The 15,097-nt window shown below is 38.2% G+C and overlaps 1 protein-coding gene across 4 annotated transcripts in view; it reads left to right on the forward strand.

Annotated features, from left to right (window-relative positions):
* Window positions 1–15,097, forward strand: part of RC3H2 (ring finger and CCCH-type domains 2) — a 71,056-nt gene that overhangs the window by 20,670 nt on the left and 35,289 nt on the right. For all 4 annotated transcript variants that reach the window (XM_058302428.2, XM_004463434.5, XM_058302429.2 and 1 more), the window contains exon 4: window positions 6,352–6,585. In XM_058302428.2, the coding sequence (XP_058158411.1) occupies window positions 6,352–6,585 (234 nt within the window). The remainder of the gene's footprint in view (window positions 1–6,351; window positions 6,586–15,097) is intronic.

A 15,097-nucleotide genomic window follows, 5' to 3' on the forward strand; every position in this document is an offset into this window, starting at 1 on the left:
AAAGACAGTGCTGAGAGGGAAATTTATAGCCCTTGATGCTTACATTGCAAAGAAGAAAAGACGGGAAGGGGCTGTGACTTTAGCAATTGAGCTCCCATTTAACATATGGAGGACCCTGGTTCAATCCCTGAGAACTCATGGTGAAAAAAATAGAAGAAAAAGGCGTGCCAGACCTGCGCTGTGATTCGCAGGCCCATATGCAGCGCAGAGAGGTGCAGGCCCTGTGCAGCAAAGCTATGCATCAAAAAGACGACGCAAAGAAAGAAGGAAAAGCTAAAATGAATGACCTAACTATACAACTGTGGGATCTAGAAAAAGAACAGCAAACTATTACCAGAGTAAGGAGAAGGAATGAAATAAGAAAAATCAGAGCAGAAATAAATGAAATCAAGAACAAACAGTAGAGAGAATTAAAAGAAACAAAAATTGGTTCTTCGAGAAGGTTAACAAAGGCAACAAAACCTTAGGTAGACTGACAAAGGTAAAAAGAGAGAAGATGCCATTAAATAAAAAATGAAAATGGGGACATTACTACTGATCCCACAGAAATAGGAGGGATCGTAAGAGGATACTATGAACAACTGTATGCAAAAAAACTAGACAATATAGATGAAATGGTAAAATTCCTAGGAAAGTTCAAACAACCTAAACTGACCCTAGAAGTAGTAGAAGATCTCAACTAATCAATCACAGTTAAAGAGATTGAAACAGTCTTCAAACAGCCAAAAATGAAATGCCTAGGATCAGATGATTTCACTGGTGAATTGTACCAAGCATTCAAAGAAGATTTAATACCAGTGTTACTCAAGCTCTTCCAAAAAATTGAACAAGAAGGAAAACTGCCAACTCTTGAAGCCAGTATCACCCTAATACCAAAGCCAGATGAAGATATTCTGCAGAAAATTACAGACCCATTTCCCTAATGAATACGGAAGCAAAAATCCTCAACAAAATACCTGCTAATCAAATCCAACTACACATTAATTGAATTATTCATCATGATCAAGGAGGTTTTATAACAGGCATGCAAGAAGACCAGTGTATGGGAAGTGGATTTGACCAACGGATAGGGCGTCTGCCTACCACATGGGAGGTCCAAGGTTCAATCCCTAGGGCCTCCTGACCCATGTGATGAACTGACCCACGCGCAGTGCTGATGCACGCAAGGAATGCCGTGCCACACAGGTGTCCCCCATGTAGGGGAGCCCCATATGCAAGAAGTGCGCCCCGTAAGGAGAGTTCCCCAGCGCAAAAGAAATGCAGCCTGCCCAGGAATGGCGTCGCACACATGAAGAGCTGATGCACAAGATGACACAACAAAATGAGACACAGATTTTGGGTGCCGCTGACAAGAATACAAGGGTACACAGAGAGCAGACAACTGGGGAGCGGGGTGGGGGGGCAGGGAAGGGGAGAGATGAAAAAATAATAATAAAATTTTAAAAAAAAACAACGGAAAACCAGTGTAATACACTACATTAATTAATCAATGAAGAAAAAACGTGATCCTATCTTTTCATGCAGAAAAGTTATTTGACAGAACACAGCATCCTTTCTTGATTAAAATACTATAAAAATAGTAGTTGAAACTTTATCAAATGATAATGGCCATATCTTTGAACTCAGTGGTGAAAGACTGAAAGGTTTCCCTGGAGATTGGTAGCAAGACAAGGATGCCCACTGTCACCACTGTTCAATTTAGTGTAGAGGTTCTAGCTAGAGTAATCAGGCAAGAAAAATAAAAGACACCTAAATCAGAAAGGAAGAAGTCACTATTGCAGATGATATGATCCTGTACCTAGAAAGTCCTGAAAAGTCTACAACAAAGCTGTTAGAATTAATAAGCAGTTTCAGCAGAGTGTCAGGATACAAAATTAATATGCAAAAATCAGTAGTGTTGTGTATACTAGTAAGTGTGCAATCTGAGGGGGAAGTCGGAAAAAATTCCTTTTACAATAGAGACAAAAAGAATCAAATATTTAGTAAAAAAACTTGATGAAAGATGTAAACACTTGTATTCAGAAAACTACAATGCATTGCTAAAAGAAATAAAAAGACCTAAGTAAATGGAAGAACGTTCTGTGTTCATGGATTGGAAGACTAAATAAGATTAAGATGTCATTTCTACCCAAATACTAGATTGGTGCAAAAGGAATTGTAGTTTTGGACCATGAATTTTAAATCTTTGTAATTAGGCTCAAACACATTTTTTGCCAATGAGAATTAAGTTTGTTTATTCCATTAGCTTAAAAATCCATGCTTTGGGATTTGACGAACTCTTGGAAATCATTTTCTGCATCCTGGTGGTTGTGGAAGCATTTTCCCTGTTAAAAGTTTAGACACTTAAAGAATTGGTAGTCAGTTGGCAAGAGGTCAGGTGAATATGGCAGATGATGCAAAACTTAGTAGCCCAGTTCGTTCAAATTTTGAAGCATTGGTTGTGCGACGTGCAGTTGGGTGGTGTTGTGGAGAAGAATTGGGCCCTTTCTGTTGACGAATGCAGTCTGCAGGTATTTCAGTTTTCGGTGCATCTTACCGATTTGCTGAGCATACTTCTCAGATGTAATGATTTCGCTGGGACTTTGAAAGCTGTAGTGGATCAGACTGGCAGCAGACCACCAAACAGTGACCATGACCTTTTTTTGGTGCTTGGCTTTGGTAAGTGCTCAGGAGCTTCTTGGTCCAACCACTGAGCTGGTCATTGCCAGTTGTTGAATAAAATCCACTTTTCATTGCACATCACAGTCTCATCGAGCAATGGTTTGTTGTTGCATAGAATAAGCAAAGACAATACTTCAAAATGATTATGTCTTTGATTTTGGTCAACTCATGAGGCACCCACTTATCAAGCTTTTTAGCCTTTCCAATTTGCTTCAAGTGCCAAATGGCCATAGTATGAATGGTCTAATTTGAGTTCTTCCGCACCTTCTCATGTAGTTTAGGAGGATCGGGTTCAGTGATTACTCTCAGTTGGTCGTGGTAAACTTCCAGTGGCCAGCCACTATTCTCCTTGTCTTCAAGGCTCTCATCTCCTTTGCAAAACTTGAACCACCCCTGCACTGGATGTTGCGAGTTGTCTCCACTGCTTTATGACCTATTTTGAATTCAAATAAGAAAATCGCTCAAATTTGCTTTTAGTCCCACATCATTTTCATAGTCTAAAATAAATATAAAATAAACAGCAAATAATAAGTCATTAGCAAAAAAACAAAGTGAGAAATGCACACTGAAATAATGTATAACATAACCACATTTATTTAAGAATGTATGCCAATATCAAACAGCAAATTTCAACAGTGCAAAACTGCAGGTACTTTTTGCTCCAACCTAATAGATATAGAGATTCAAGCAATCCTGATAAAAATACCAACATTTTTTAAAGAAATGGAAAACATAATTATCAAATTCATCTTAAAAGGTAAGGGGCCCTCAATAGCCAAAACCGTCTTAAAAAAGGAAGAGCAAAGTTGGAGGATTCTCACTTCTGGACTTTAACTTACAGACTTTAAATCATATTACCTTGCTACAGTGGTAAAGTAGTAGCATGATACTGGCATAAAAAAAGATTCGTAGACCAATGAACTCTTTTGATGGTTCACAGACAGACATTCACATCTGTGCTTTTCACAATGCAGTGAAACCCACTCAGCTGGGGCAGAACAGTCTGTTCAAAAAATGGTCCTGGGAGAACTGGATATTCATATCAAAAAGAAAGAAAAAAAAGACCCTTGTCTTATACATTATGCAAAAATTAGCTCAAAGTGAACCAAAGACCTAAATATAAAAGCTAGAAGAAAATATAGGGGACCATCTTCAAGATCTGGTTGTAAATGGTGGATTCTTAAACTTTACACTGAAAGCATGAGCAATGAAAGAAAACATGGATAAATGGGACATCCTAATACTTAAATTTTTTTGATTGAAAGGATTGTGATTCTTCACTCAGTGGAAGAAAATATTTGGAAATCCCACATCCGATAATGGGTTTGATTTCCATTCTATATAAACAAATCATACAACTCAAGAATAAAAGAGCAAGCAATCCAATTAATAAATGGGCAAAAGTCTTATATAGACATTTCTCCAAAGATGAAGTTCAAATGGCCAAAAAGCCCATGAAAAAATGTTGATTATTAAAAAAAAAAAAAAGAAAGAAAACAGTAAGTGCTGGAGAGAATGTGGATAAATAGTAACTCCTTCACTGTTGGTCAAATGTAAAATGATGCAGTCTTGTGGAAGACAGTTCGGTGATTTCTCAGGAAGCTAAATATAGAACTGCCATATGATCTGGTAGTCCCTTTAGTAGGAATATATCCAGAAGAACTGAAAACTGTGACTTGAACAGACATTTGCTCACCAATGTTCATAATGACATTATTCACAGTTGCTAAAAGTATGGAAACAATGTAAGTGTCCATCAACCAATGAATGGATAAACAATATAGTATTTATGTATGATAGAATGCTATGCTACTATAAGAAGAAATGAAATTGGGACACATGATAAACATGGATGAACCTTGAAGACATTATGCTAAGTGAAATAAACCAGACATGAAAGGGCAAATATTGCATGGTTTCACTAATAATGAACTAAATACAAAGAAGGGATAAATGCACAGAGTTAAGTTAGGAGATAAGAGAAGGGCTGAGAAGGGATACTGAATCTTGATGTATGTAGAAGTTTTAATTAACTTGACTGTAAAAGTATGGAAATGGATTGAGTTGATGGTAACAGTTACAGTGACTAAAGCTAACACAACTGGTTTATAAATGAGATTGTGGTTGAAAACGTTAGTCTAGGAAAGTAAATGTCAGTTGATAGAAAGGTAGAGAATAACCTAGGGACCAAATAACTTAGTGAACCCAGAGGTGAGAATTGTGGTTAATAGTACAAATACTAAATATCCTATTATTAGAACAAATGTTCTTCACTATTGCAAAATGGTAACAATTGGAGAAACATGGGGAGGATACAGTTACTGTGACTTATGAACTGTAGTCAACAGTAATACTGTAATCTTGCATCTATGCCAAAGATGTACTGTGTTAATTTTGGGGGTGTATGGAAAAAAGAGACCAAGTGTATGCTATAGGCGTAATAGTCTGATGATATTATCTCATAAATTGTCAAGAAAGTCCAATATAACAATGTACTGTGTTGGTGTATGGGGGGGTATTATATGGCAGTCCCACACATGTGTATGATTATTTTGTAAGTTCACAACTTTAATAAAAATACGTATTAAAATAAAGTGGAAAAAATGGATTGGAATAGATTTTGAAGCTTGTGAAACGGAATTGGAGATTGTGAGTAGGGACCACTCGGCAGGATTTGCTACAAAATGAAGGACAGAAACGGGGTAGAGTTGGCCGAGGAAGATGAAATAACAGCATACTTGTTTGTTTTTTTTTAAAGATATATTTATTCATTTATTTCTCTCCCCTTCTCCCCCCCACCCCAGTTGTCTGTTCTCTGTCTGTTTGCTGCGTGTTCTTTGTCCGCTTCTGTTGTCAGCGGCATGAAAATCTGTGTTTCTTTTTGTTACCTCATCTTTTTGTGTCAGTTCTCTGTGTGTGCGGCACCATTCCTGGGCAGCCTGAACTTTCTTTTGCGCTGAGCGCCTCTTCTTATGGGGCACACTTCTTGTGCATGGGGCTCCCCTGCACGGGGATTCCCCTGCATGGCACAGCACTCCTTGCATGCATCAGCACTGCGCATGGGCCAGCTCCACACGGGTCGAGGAGACCCAGGGTTTGAACGCGGATCTCCCATGTGGTAGACAAATGCCCTAACCACTGGGCCAAGTCTGCTTCCCACCTGTTCTTATTGTATGTTGACAGTTAGAGAGGGCAAGATAGGTGATGTGTGTTGGTGAGAGAATTACTGGGACAATATCCTTGAGTAGGTAAAGGGAATATTAAAACCTAAGAGCTTGCTATTAAGTAGTGTTCTAAATGTCTTGTCTATAGTTGAAAAAAATAGCTGTTAATAATAATTACATTAAGGTTAAACATTTCATTCAATCTTCTTTAAGTTTACATTCAGTCACTTTAGTGAGGATGGAGAACAAATAAATAAATCCTAAATAATCTTTTTTTTGAAGACCACATAAATCCAAAGAACAGGATGGCTAAAGAAAATCTGAAGCAACTGAAAAGTCTCCTTATTACCACAGAATGGTAATAAACAGTGAATTCTCATTGTTGGAAAGTGAAAGTACCTTAAAAGTGATTCTTCAGGAATTTAGGAATTGTGGTTTAATAGTTAAAATATTGTTAATGAAAATTGACCTTTTTTTTCTTTTTATAAATAAAAGTTTAGTTCTCTTCGTTTCCTTTTTTCTAAAGGTGTAGCTAGTTTGAATCAGAGTGCACTGAGCCGTCCAATGCAAAGGAAACTGGTGACGCTGGTAAACTGTCAATTGGTGGAGGAAGAAGGTCGTGTAAGAGCCATGCGAGCAGCCCGTTCACTTGGAGAAAGAACTGTTACAGAACTAATATTACAGCACCAGAACCCTCAGCAATTGTCTGCCAATCTATGGGCTGCTGTTAGGGCTCGAGGATGCCAGTTTCTAGGGCCAGGTAAGAACTAATATTAGAGTGATTGTCTGTATTTGTTATTTATCAGGATTTGAGAATGCCACTTTCTAGAGCTAGGTAAGAATCTCCAGACTCAACCCATACTCTTTATTTATACATACAAATCTTAACATATTTGAGATAAACTACTTTTGGTTTATCATAATCTGTATAATAGGACTTCAATGTTTGTGTTTTGTATTTTTTTCCATCTGATTGTAATTTTTTGGTGTGCTGCTTTGCTGCACAGGGGCCTGCACCTCCCTCTGCAGGTCTGGAGCACCTTTTTTTTTTTACCTGGGTGTCCTCCATATGGTAAACGGGAGCTCAATTGCTTGAGCTGCAGCTACTTCCCTTTGTGTTTTTATTTTTTATTTTATTTTATTTTTTAAAGATTTATTTATTTTTATTTATTTAATTCCCCTCCCCTCCCCCGGTTGTCTGTTTTCTGTGTCTTTTTGCTGCGTCTTGTTTCTTGTTTCTTTGTCCGCTTCTGTTGTCATCAGCGGCACTGGAAGTGTGGGCGGCACCATTCCTCGGCAGGCTGCTCCTCCTTCGCGCTGGGCGGCTCTCCTTATGGGTGCACTCCTTGCGCGTGGGGCTCCCCTACGCGGGGGACACCCTGCATGGCGCAGCACTCCTTGCGCGCATCAGCACTGCGCATGGGCCAGCTCCACACGGGTCAAGGAGGCCCGGGGCTTGAACCGCGGGCCTCCCATGTGGTAGACGGACGCCCTAACCACTGGGCCAAAGTCTGTTTCCCCCCTTTGTGTTTTTAGAACAAATTTCTCAGCTAATCCTCAACTGCCTTCAAGATAGTTGACACAGCTTCAGTTTTGTAATTGAGTCAGAGGGGCTCAAGATTACGCAGATAGTAAGAAAGGAAAAATAAACTTTTTTTTTTGGTCAGACCAAAAATTTTTAACCTCTTGACTGGTTTTAAAACTTAGAAAATTCTAAAAAACATAAAAATCATCAGGGATGATTCCTTTTTGTTTAGTGCTATGTTCTGTTTAAAAATTTTTTTTCATATTCCAAGTTTATGAAATAATTTCTTGTGTTATTCTCTATAAGATTTATTGTTTTACCTTTCTCATTCAGAATTATAGTCCAGGTAGACTTTATTTTCGTAAAGGAAGCCCTTTTAATAAGTGTTATTGATGCAATTAGAAAGTCATCTGGAAAATGATAAAATTGGATCCATTCTTTATATCCTTAATACATAAATTCTAATTGTATCAGAAATACTTAAAATTAAAAGTAATAAATTATACTAGTTAAAAGAGTAAATTCCTTTAAAACCTTGGGGTCGGGAACACTTTTCTAAGTTGACTCAAAATCTAGAAGTAATAAGGGAAAAGGTTGATACTAGACTATGTAGTTTATTATTATAAGTAATAAAAAGACAAATGGGTAAATATTTGTAAATTTTTCACAGACAGAGTGCTAAAGTAACTATTATGTAAGGACTTTTTTGAAAAGTCATAAGAAAAATACCAATAACCTTATACTTAACAGAGAGGTTTCTGGGAAGATGGCAACAGTAGGTGGTCAGGGCTCAGCTCTCTCACAAAAACAGAGGAGGAGGGGCAGAAATTGTCAAAAGAAGTGGGTTTGGGGATCTGCAGACCAGGAGAGTACCAAGTGCATCATTCACGAGGAGTTTGGGACAGAGACATGAAAAGGCTGAAAAGAAAACTGTGAGTTACCAGCCCACGTGACAGGGAACAGCACCCATCCCCCTGCCTCAAGGCAAACAACCTATGTAAACCCTGTGACTGACTGGTGGCCACCTGGGAGAGCGAACAGACATATTCCTCTCTGGGAAGAGGGAGCACCCAAATAAGAAAGGAAGAAGTATAACTCTCGCTGTTCATTGATAGTAGGATCCTATACCTACAAAATCCCCAAACATCCACTATAAAGGTAATAGAGTTAATAAATGAGTTTAGCAAAGTGGTGGGATACCAGACTAATATACAAAAATCAGCAGTGGTTCTTTATACTTCTAATAAGTAATTTGAGGAGGAAGTCAGCAAAAAAATTCCATTTATAGCAAGTACTAAAAGAATCAAATATTTGTGAGTAAACTTAACCAAGGACATAATGGACTTGTACTGAAAACTACACAACATTCCTAAAGGAAATAAAACCTGACCTGATGAATGGAAGTGCATTCTGTGTTCATGGATTGGAATACCAAATTTTGTTAAGATGTCAGTTTTTATCCATATTGATTTATAGATTTGATGCAATCCCAATAAAAATTCCAACAGCCTTTTTGCAGAAATGGAAAAGCCAGTTGTCAAATTTATATGGAGAAAGAAGTAAGGGGCCCTGAGTAGCCAAAAGCATCTTTAAAAAGAACAGAGTATTCTTACTTCCTGACTTTAAAGTTTATTACCTAGCTACAGTGGTAAAAACAGCATGGTGCTGGCATAAAGATTGATTTACCAGTGGAATCAAATTGAGAGTTTCAGAAAGACTCTTGTATCTACGATCAACTCATATTGACAACAGTGTCAAATCCACCCAGCCGGAGCTGAATAGTCTATTCAACAAATGGTGCTGGGAGAATTGGATATCCATATACAAAAGAATGCAGGAGGACCCCATTTCATACCTTATACAAAAATTAACTCCAAATATGGTTCAAAGTCCTAAATAGAAAAGCTAGAACCATAAAACCTCTGCAAGAAAATTTAGGGAAACATCTTCAAGATCTTGTGGAAGGTGTTGGTTTCTTAAATCTTACATCCAAAGCATGAGCAATAAAAGGTAACAGATAAATGGGACATCCTCAAACTTAAATACTTTGTGTTTCAAATGACTTTGTCAAGAAGGTGAAAATGCAACCTATTCAATGGGAGCAAATATTTGGAAACCACCTATCTGGTAAGAGTTTGATTTCCATTTTATATAAAATGAACATACAACTCAACCATAAAAAGTTAAGCAACCCAATTAAAAAATGGGAAGAAGACTTGAATAGATATTTTTCAAAGAGGAAATACAAATGCCCAAGATACACATAAAAAGATGTTCAACATCACTAGCTATTAGGGAAATGCAAATGAAAACTACAGTGAGTGGAGTGAGCATAGCTTAGTGGTTGAGCGCCGAGTGCTCACATACAAGGTCCCAGGTTCAGTCCCCAGCCCCTAGTAGCCTCCCCTCCCAAAATTTACTTATAACTATAGTCCATATCTTATATTTGGTGTATTTGTCCCACAAACTTCCCTATTATTAACATCATATACAACAGTATATATCTCCAGCAATTGCTAAGTTTTCTGTTGTTTTTTTTTAAAATAATGGCCATTGAGTAAAGCATGAAATGTTATCTCGTTGTAGATTTTTTTAGGAGGTACCAGGGACTGAACCTGGGACCTCGTACATGAGAAGCAGGCGCTCAGCCACTGAGCCACATAGGCTTCCCTGAGTTGGTTCTTTGTTTTGATTCGTTTGTCTTTTTTTTGGGAGGCATCTGGAACCAAATCCAGGGCCTCCCATGTGGGAGGCAGGCTTCCACTGCTTGAGCCACATCTGCTCCTCAGTAATAACACTTTGATGATATTCGCGCAGCATTTGTAAAGAAAAAAAAAATTGTTCGACAACAATGCAAGGTGGTGGTGGTGGGGTAATGTTTGGGAATCCTGTTTAGTATGCATATTTGTTTTGCAAACTTAAAACTTCTCTAATAAATATAAATAAGTAAATAGATAACCCCATTGAAAAATTGACAAAAGATGTAAATAGAAAATTCATGTGAAACTGTAATGCAAAGTAAACCCTGAAGCATTTGAAAAGGTATCAGTCTCTCATATTAAGAGTATTGTAGGGAAGCGGATTTGGCTCAACTGATAGAGCATCCTCCTACCACATGGGAGGTCCAGGGTTCAATCCCCGGGCCTCCTGACCCATGTGGTGAAGTTGGCCCACTTGCAGTGCTGTTGTGTGCAAGGAGTGCTGTGCCACGCAGGGGTGTTCCCTGCGTAGGGGAGCCCCACACGCAAATAGTGCGCCCCACAAGGAGAGCCACCAAGCGTGGAAAAATTGCAGCCTGCCCAGTATTGGCACCACACACACGGAGAGCTGATACAGCAAGATGATGCAATAAAAAGAGACAGATTCCCAGTCCTGCTGCCAAGAATGAAAACGGACACAGAAGAACACACAGCGAATGGACACAGAGAGCAGACAAAGGGGGAGGGATGAGAAAGGGGAGAGAAGTAAATTTTTAAAAAGTCTTTTTAAAAAAAAAGAGTAATATATGTTAGAACTATATGGAGGGAAGCAGGTGTGGCTCAATCGAATGAACTCCCACCTACCACCTCGGAGATCCTGGGTTCAATTCTAATGCATCCTAAAGAAGATGAGCAAGACAAGGAGCTGATGCAATGGGGTGGTGCAGCAAGTTGAAGCAACAAGATGATGTGAACAAGAGATAGAAGGAGGAAAGCATAATGTGAGATAAAGCAGGGAGCGGAGGTGGCTCAAGTGATTAGGTGCCTCCCTCCCACATGGGAGGTCCTGGGTTTGGTTCCTAAAAAGACTACCAGCACACAACAAAGAGACACAGCAAATGCAAACAGGGGGTAGGGAAAAATAAGTATAAATAAATTAAATCTTTTTAAAAAATTATATGGAAGGAAGCAGATTTGGCTCAACTGGTAAAGCGTCTGTCCAGAGTTCAAACCCAGGGCCTCCTGATCCATGTGGTGAGCTGGCCCACGTGCTGTGCTGATGTGCGCAAGGAGTGCTGTGCCACGCAGGGGTGTCCCCTGGGTAGGGGAGCCCCACGCGCAAAGAGCGCACCCTGCAAAGAGAACTGTCCTGTGAGGAAAAAAAACACGCAGCCTCTCCAGGAGTGGCACCGCACACAGGGAGAGCTGACACAGCAAGATGATGCAACTAAAAGAGCCACATATTCCCGGTGTCACTTACAAGAATACAAGTGGACACAGAAGAACACACAGTGAATGGACACAGAGAGCAGACAATGGGGGGGGAGAGAAATGAATAAAAATAAATCTTTTTAAAAAATTATATGGAGATATCATTCTTCACCTTTCAGATTTGCAAATATCTAGAAATTGGCAGTATACTCTGTTGTCAGGGCTCTGTGCATACAGGTACTTTTCATTCAGTATGGGGGATAATCAAAGTGGTATAGACTTTAAAGAGAAGAATTTGACAACATTTAGCAAAATCACCTATGCCTTTCCCCTTTGGTCCACCAATCTCATATTTAGGTATGTATTCCAGATGTAGAATATGAAAAAGTAGAAAACACAAAATTACAAAGCTCTATTTGTAAAAATAAACATCTGGAAAAAACCTGAATGTGTATGGATAGGGGACTGATTTAATAGTGGAGTACTATGCAGCTATGAAAAGGTATGAGGAAGATGTATATGTTCTGCTATCATGTGATCACCACGTATATGTTTATGTAAAAAAAATAAAAAGGTGCAAAATAATGTGCTTTGTATATTACCTTCTATGTAAGAAAGGGAGGGAGATACTACCATATCTACCTATTTGGTTATATTTTCCAAAAGAAATGATGGTAGGAAAAAATTAGAAACTAATAAAATTATGTAGAGAAAGGAAGAACCAAGGAAAGATCTGAATGTACATTTTTTTGTTTGTTTTTGACTCTTGAACCATGTAAATGTCCTTTATAAAACAATTCTTAATAAAAATAAATTTTAAATTTTTTAATAAAGATGGATAAAAGCAAAAAAAAAAAAGAATAAAACAGTCCCTAAGTAAAAGCTAAAACATATATCAAGGAGATATATATCCTTAAAGAAATTAATTATTTCGGGTGATAGTAGAACAACACAGTACTTTGATTTTATATCCCTAGTCTGTTATAAAATAAATCCTAAATTGTATTCACTATTCATATTATTTGTAATTATAGTGGTATTATTTTGAAAGTGACGTTCAGTATGAAAAACAAGTTATGTTAATGATATCAAAAACCAAGATTTTGAGCATTAAAAAAAATGCAAGTATAAAATCTAAGAATTTAAGTAAAAAACCTTACAAATCTTTTAACTGAATTGGGAATATCAGTATAAATTCACTTGTTTTTCCATTTCAAAAAATACTTATTTCCTAGGTCTGTCCCCTGAACAGTCCTAGGAGCAGTGAATAACCATTGCACCAAGAATACGGTCATTAATAAGTACCATTTCTCACTAAAAAGAAGCAGGGCTCTTCAGACAAATGCCTCATTTCAGCTCTAGAGTAGAAAACTTCACTAGCAGCCTGGGAAGTTTCCTGCTAGAAAGCAGAACAGCTATCAAAACTATTGTTGTTTTGTCTAAAAGACAGAAGTAAACACCCATTTGCCATAAACTGATCATTTTTTTTTTTTTTTTAAAGATTTATTTTATTTATTTAATTTCCCCCCCTCCCCTGGTTGTCTGTTCTTGGTGTCTATTTGCTGCGTCTTGTTTCTTTGTCCGCTTCTGTTGGCGTCAGCGGCACGGGAAGTGTGGGTGGCGCCATTCCTGGGCAGGCTGCTCTTTCTTTTCACGCTGGGCGGCTCTCCTCACGGGCGCACTCCTTGTGCGTGGGGCTCCCCCACGCGGGGGACACCCTTGCGTGGCACGGCACTCCTTGCGCGCATCAGCGCTGCGCATGGCCAGCTCCACACGGGTCAAGGAGGCCCGGGGTTTGAACCGCGGACCTCCCATATGGTAGACGGACGCCCTAACCACTGGGCCAAAGTCCGTTTCCCATAAACTGATCATTTTGAGTATAAAAATGTATATTAACTGTTCTGTATTGAAACACGTAAGATATATAAAAATAAGTGCATTTGTAGCAGTGGTACAGAAAACATTAATTGTTATCTTTGGTTGTTCACTTGGGTACCAACACATAATTCTGAAAATTAAAATGTGAGGAAAGGGGGAGAAATCAAACTTTTTTTTTTGCTTGCCTTTCTTATACAGACTATTTCAGGAATGGTCCTCTTTAATCAGAATTCCAGCTAATTATTTTAAAAATGACAGAAAATCACAGTTGTGCAACCCCCTATAAATTAATGGGCCTAAGAAGAATTATTAGCTGTTAAAACCATTAGGTAAAAGGTTGATAGGGAAATATATAATAGATGAGTAGTCTGAACCCACTGACCAATCTTAATATTACTAAAAATTAGACAGCTGCATCTTAATATCTGTCTACTTGGTGATACATTGAGTAAGAAGTATGCTTGGCAAAGAATAAACAAAGCAGATTCTGAATCTAATAAAGTTTACAGGAAAAAAGAGGGATAGAAGAACATAATAATAAACACTCCAGGCACAGAATTGGCCAAGTCCAGAGTGGAAAATTCTTCTAAAAAATGACTTTCTTCGACAAATAAATGGATTTTTTTTTTTAAAAAGAGGATGGAGGGTGGTAGGGAAAAGTATAGTTATATATATGTTATATATATGGTTTTTTTTCCCCCAACTTAAATATATCAACCAAAAGCAATGTGTGTACCTTATTTGGATATTAATTCAAACAAACCAACTATAAGAAGGCATTATGAAACAAAGGGAAGAAAACTGACCATGGGCCTTGGATATTAGATATTAAGGAATTATTACTTTTGTTAGGTGTGATAATGGTAGTATATTAACAAACTGAAGAAAGTCCTTACATGTCATAAATCATAGCTGTATTAAAAGTCTTTACATGTTGGAAATGCATATGGAAGTATTAAGGATGAATTGATACTGTTACCATATTTTGTCTAGGTTTTTGACTATGCTGCAGAAATGAATTTCAGGAGCACATCGGGTGAGTTAGGCTAGTAATTTATTCAGGTAGGGAGGGATGAGAAATGGGAGAAAGTAACAGGTCATGGGTCCCAGGTAGAGAGGAAGAGGCTGAAAAGTGATAAAAAGGGCTGATTTACTAACTTCAGTTCCCCATTATAGATTATAAATGCCCAGGTTTTACTTGTATGGCTATCATGGCAAAGGAAAAACGGTGAGAGCAGGGTGCAGAAGGCAGGAATAGGGATCCAAAGGCGAGAGAGCGCATTCAGGCCTTGTGCCTGCTTTTTGAACTGTTAATTATTCCACCCCTTTGCTAAGGAGAACCAGTTGTTTGCTGTTTTGATTGATTAACACCCCCTCCCCCCAGTCACTCCCCCAGGAGGACCTAATGATAAAGTTCTGGGGAGATATGTTTCTGGAAATGTTTTTCTGAGTGGCAAAATCTTGGTGGGGATTTGGGAAGGGTCTTCCAGCAGCCATCTTAGGGTTTTTAGTATCCACATGGACTCTTTACCAAATTCCAAATCCATCTATTGATTCCCTATTTTACTTGCCGGGTTCAATACTTTTCCTAGGATTTACTTCAAACTATCCCCGCCAAAGCAAAAAAGTACATAAGGAGTACTTGAAACTTGTTTCGCAAGAGCTGTGTTAGGAGTTCATTTTATCTCTACTTTAGTGTGTGTTTAAATTTTCCACCAAAGTTAAATTTTAAAATAACT

The sequence above is a fragment of the Dasypus novemcinctus genome, chromosome 8, assembly GCF_030445035.2.
Source record: "Dasypus novemcinctus isolate mDasNov1 chromosome 8, mDasNov1.1.hap2, whole genome shotgun sequence".
Taxonomy (NCBI): Eukaryota; Metazoa; Chordata; class Mammalia; order Cingulata; family Dasypodidae; genus Dasypus; species Dasypus novemcinctus.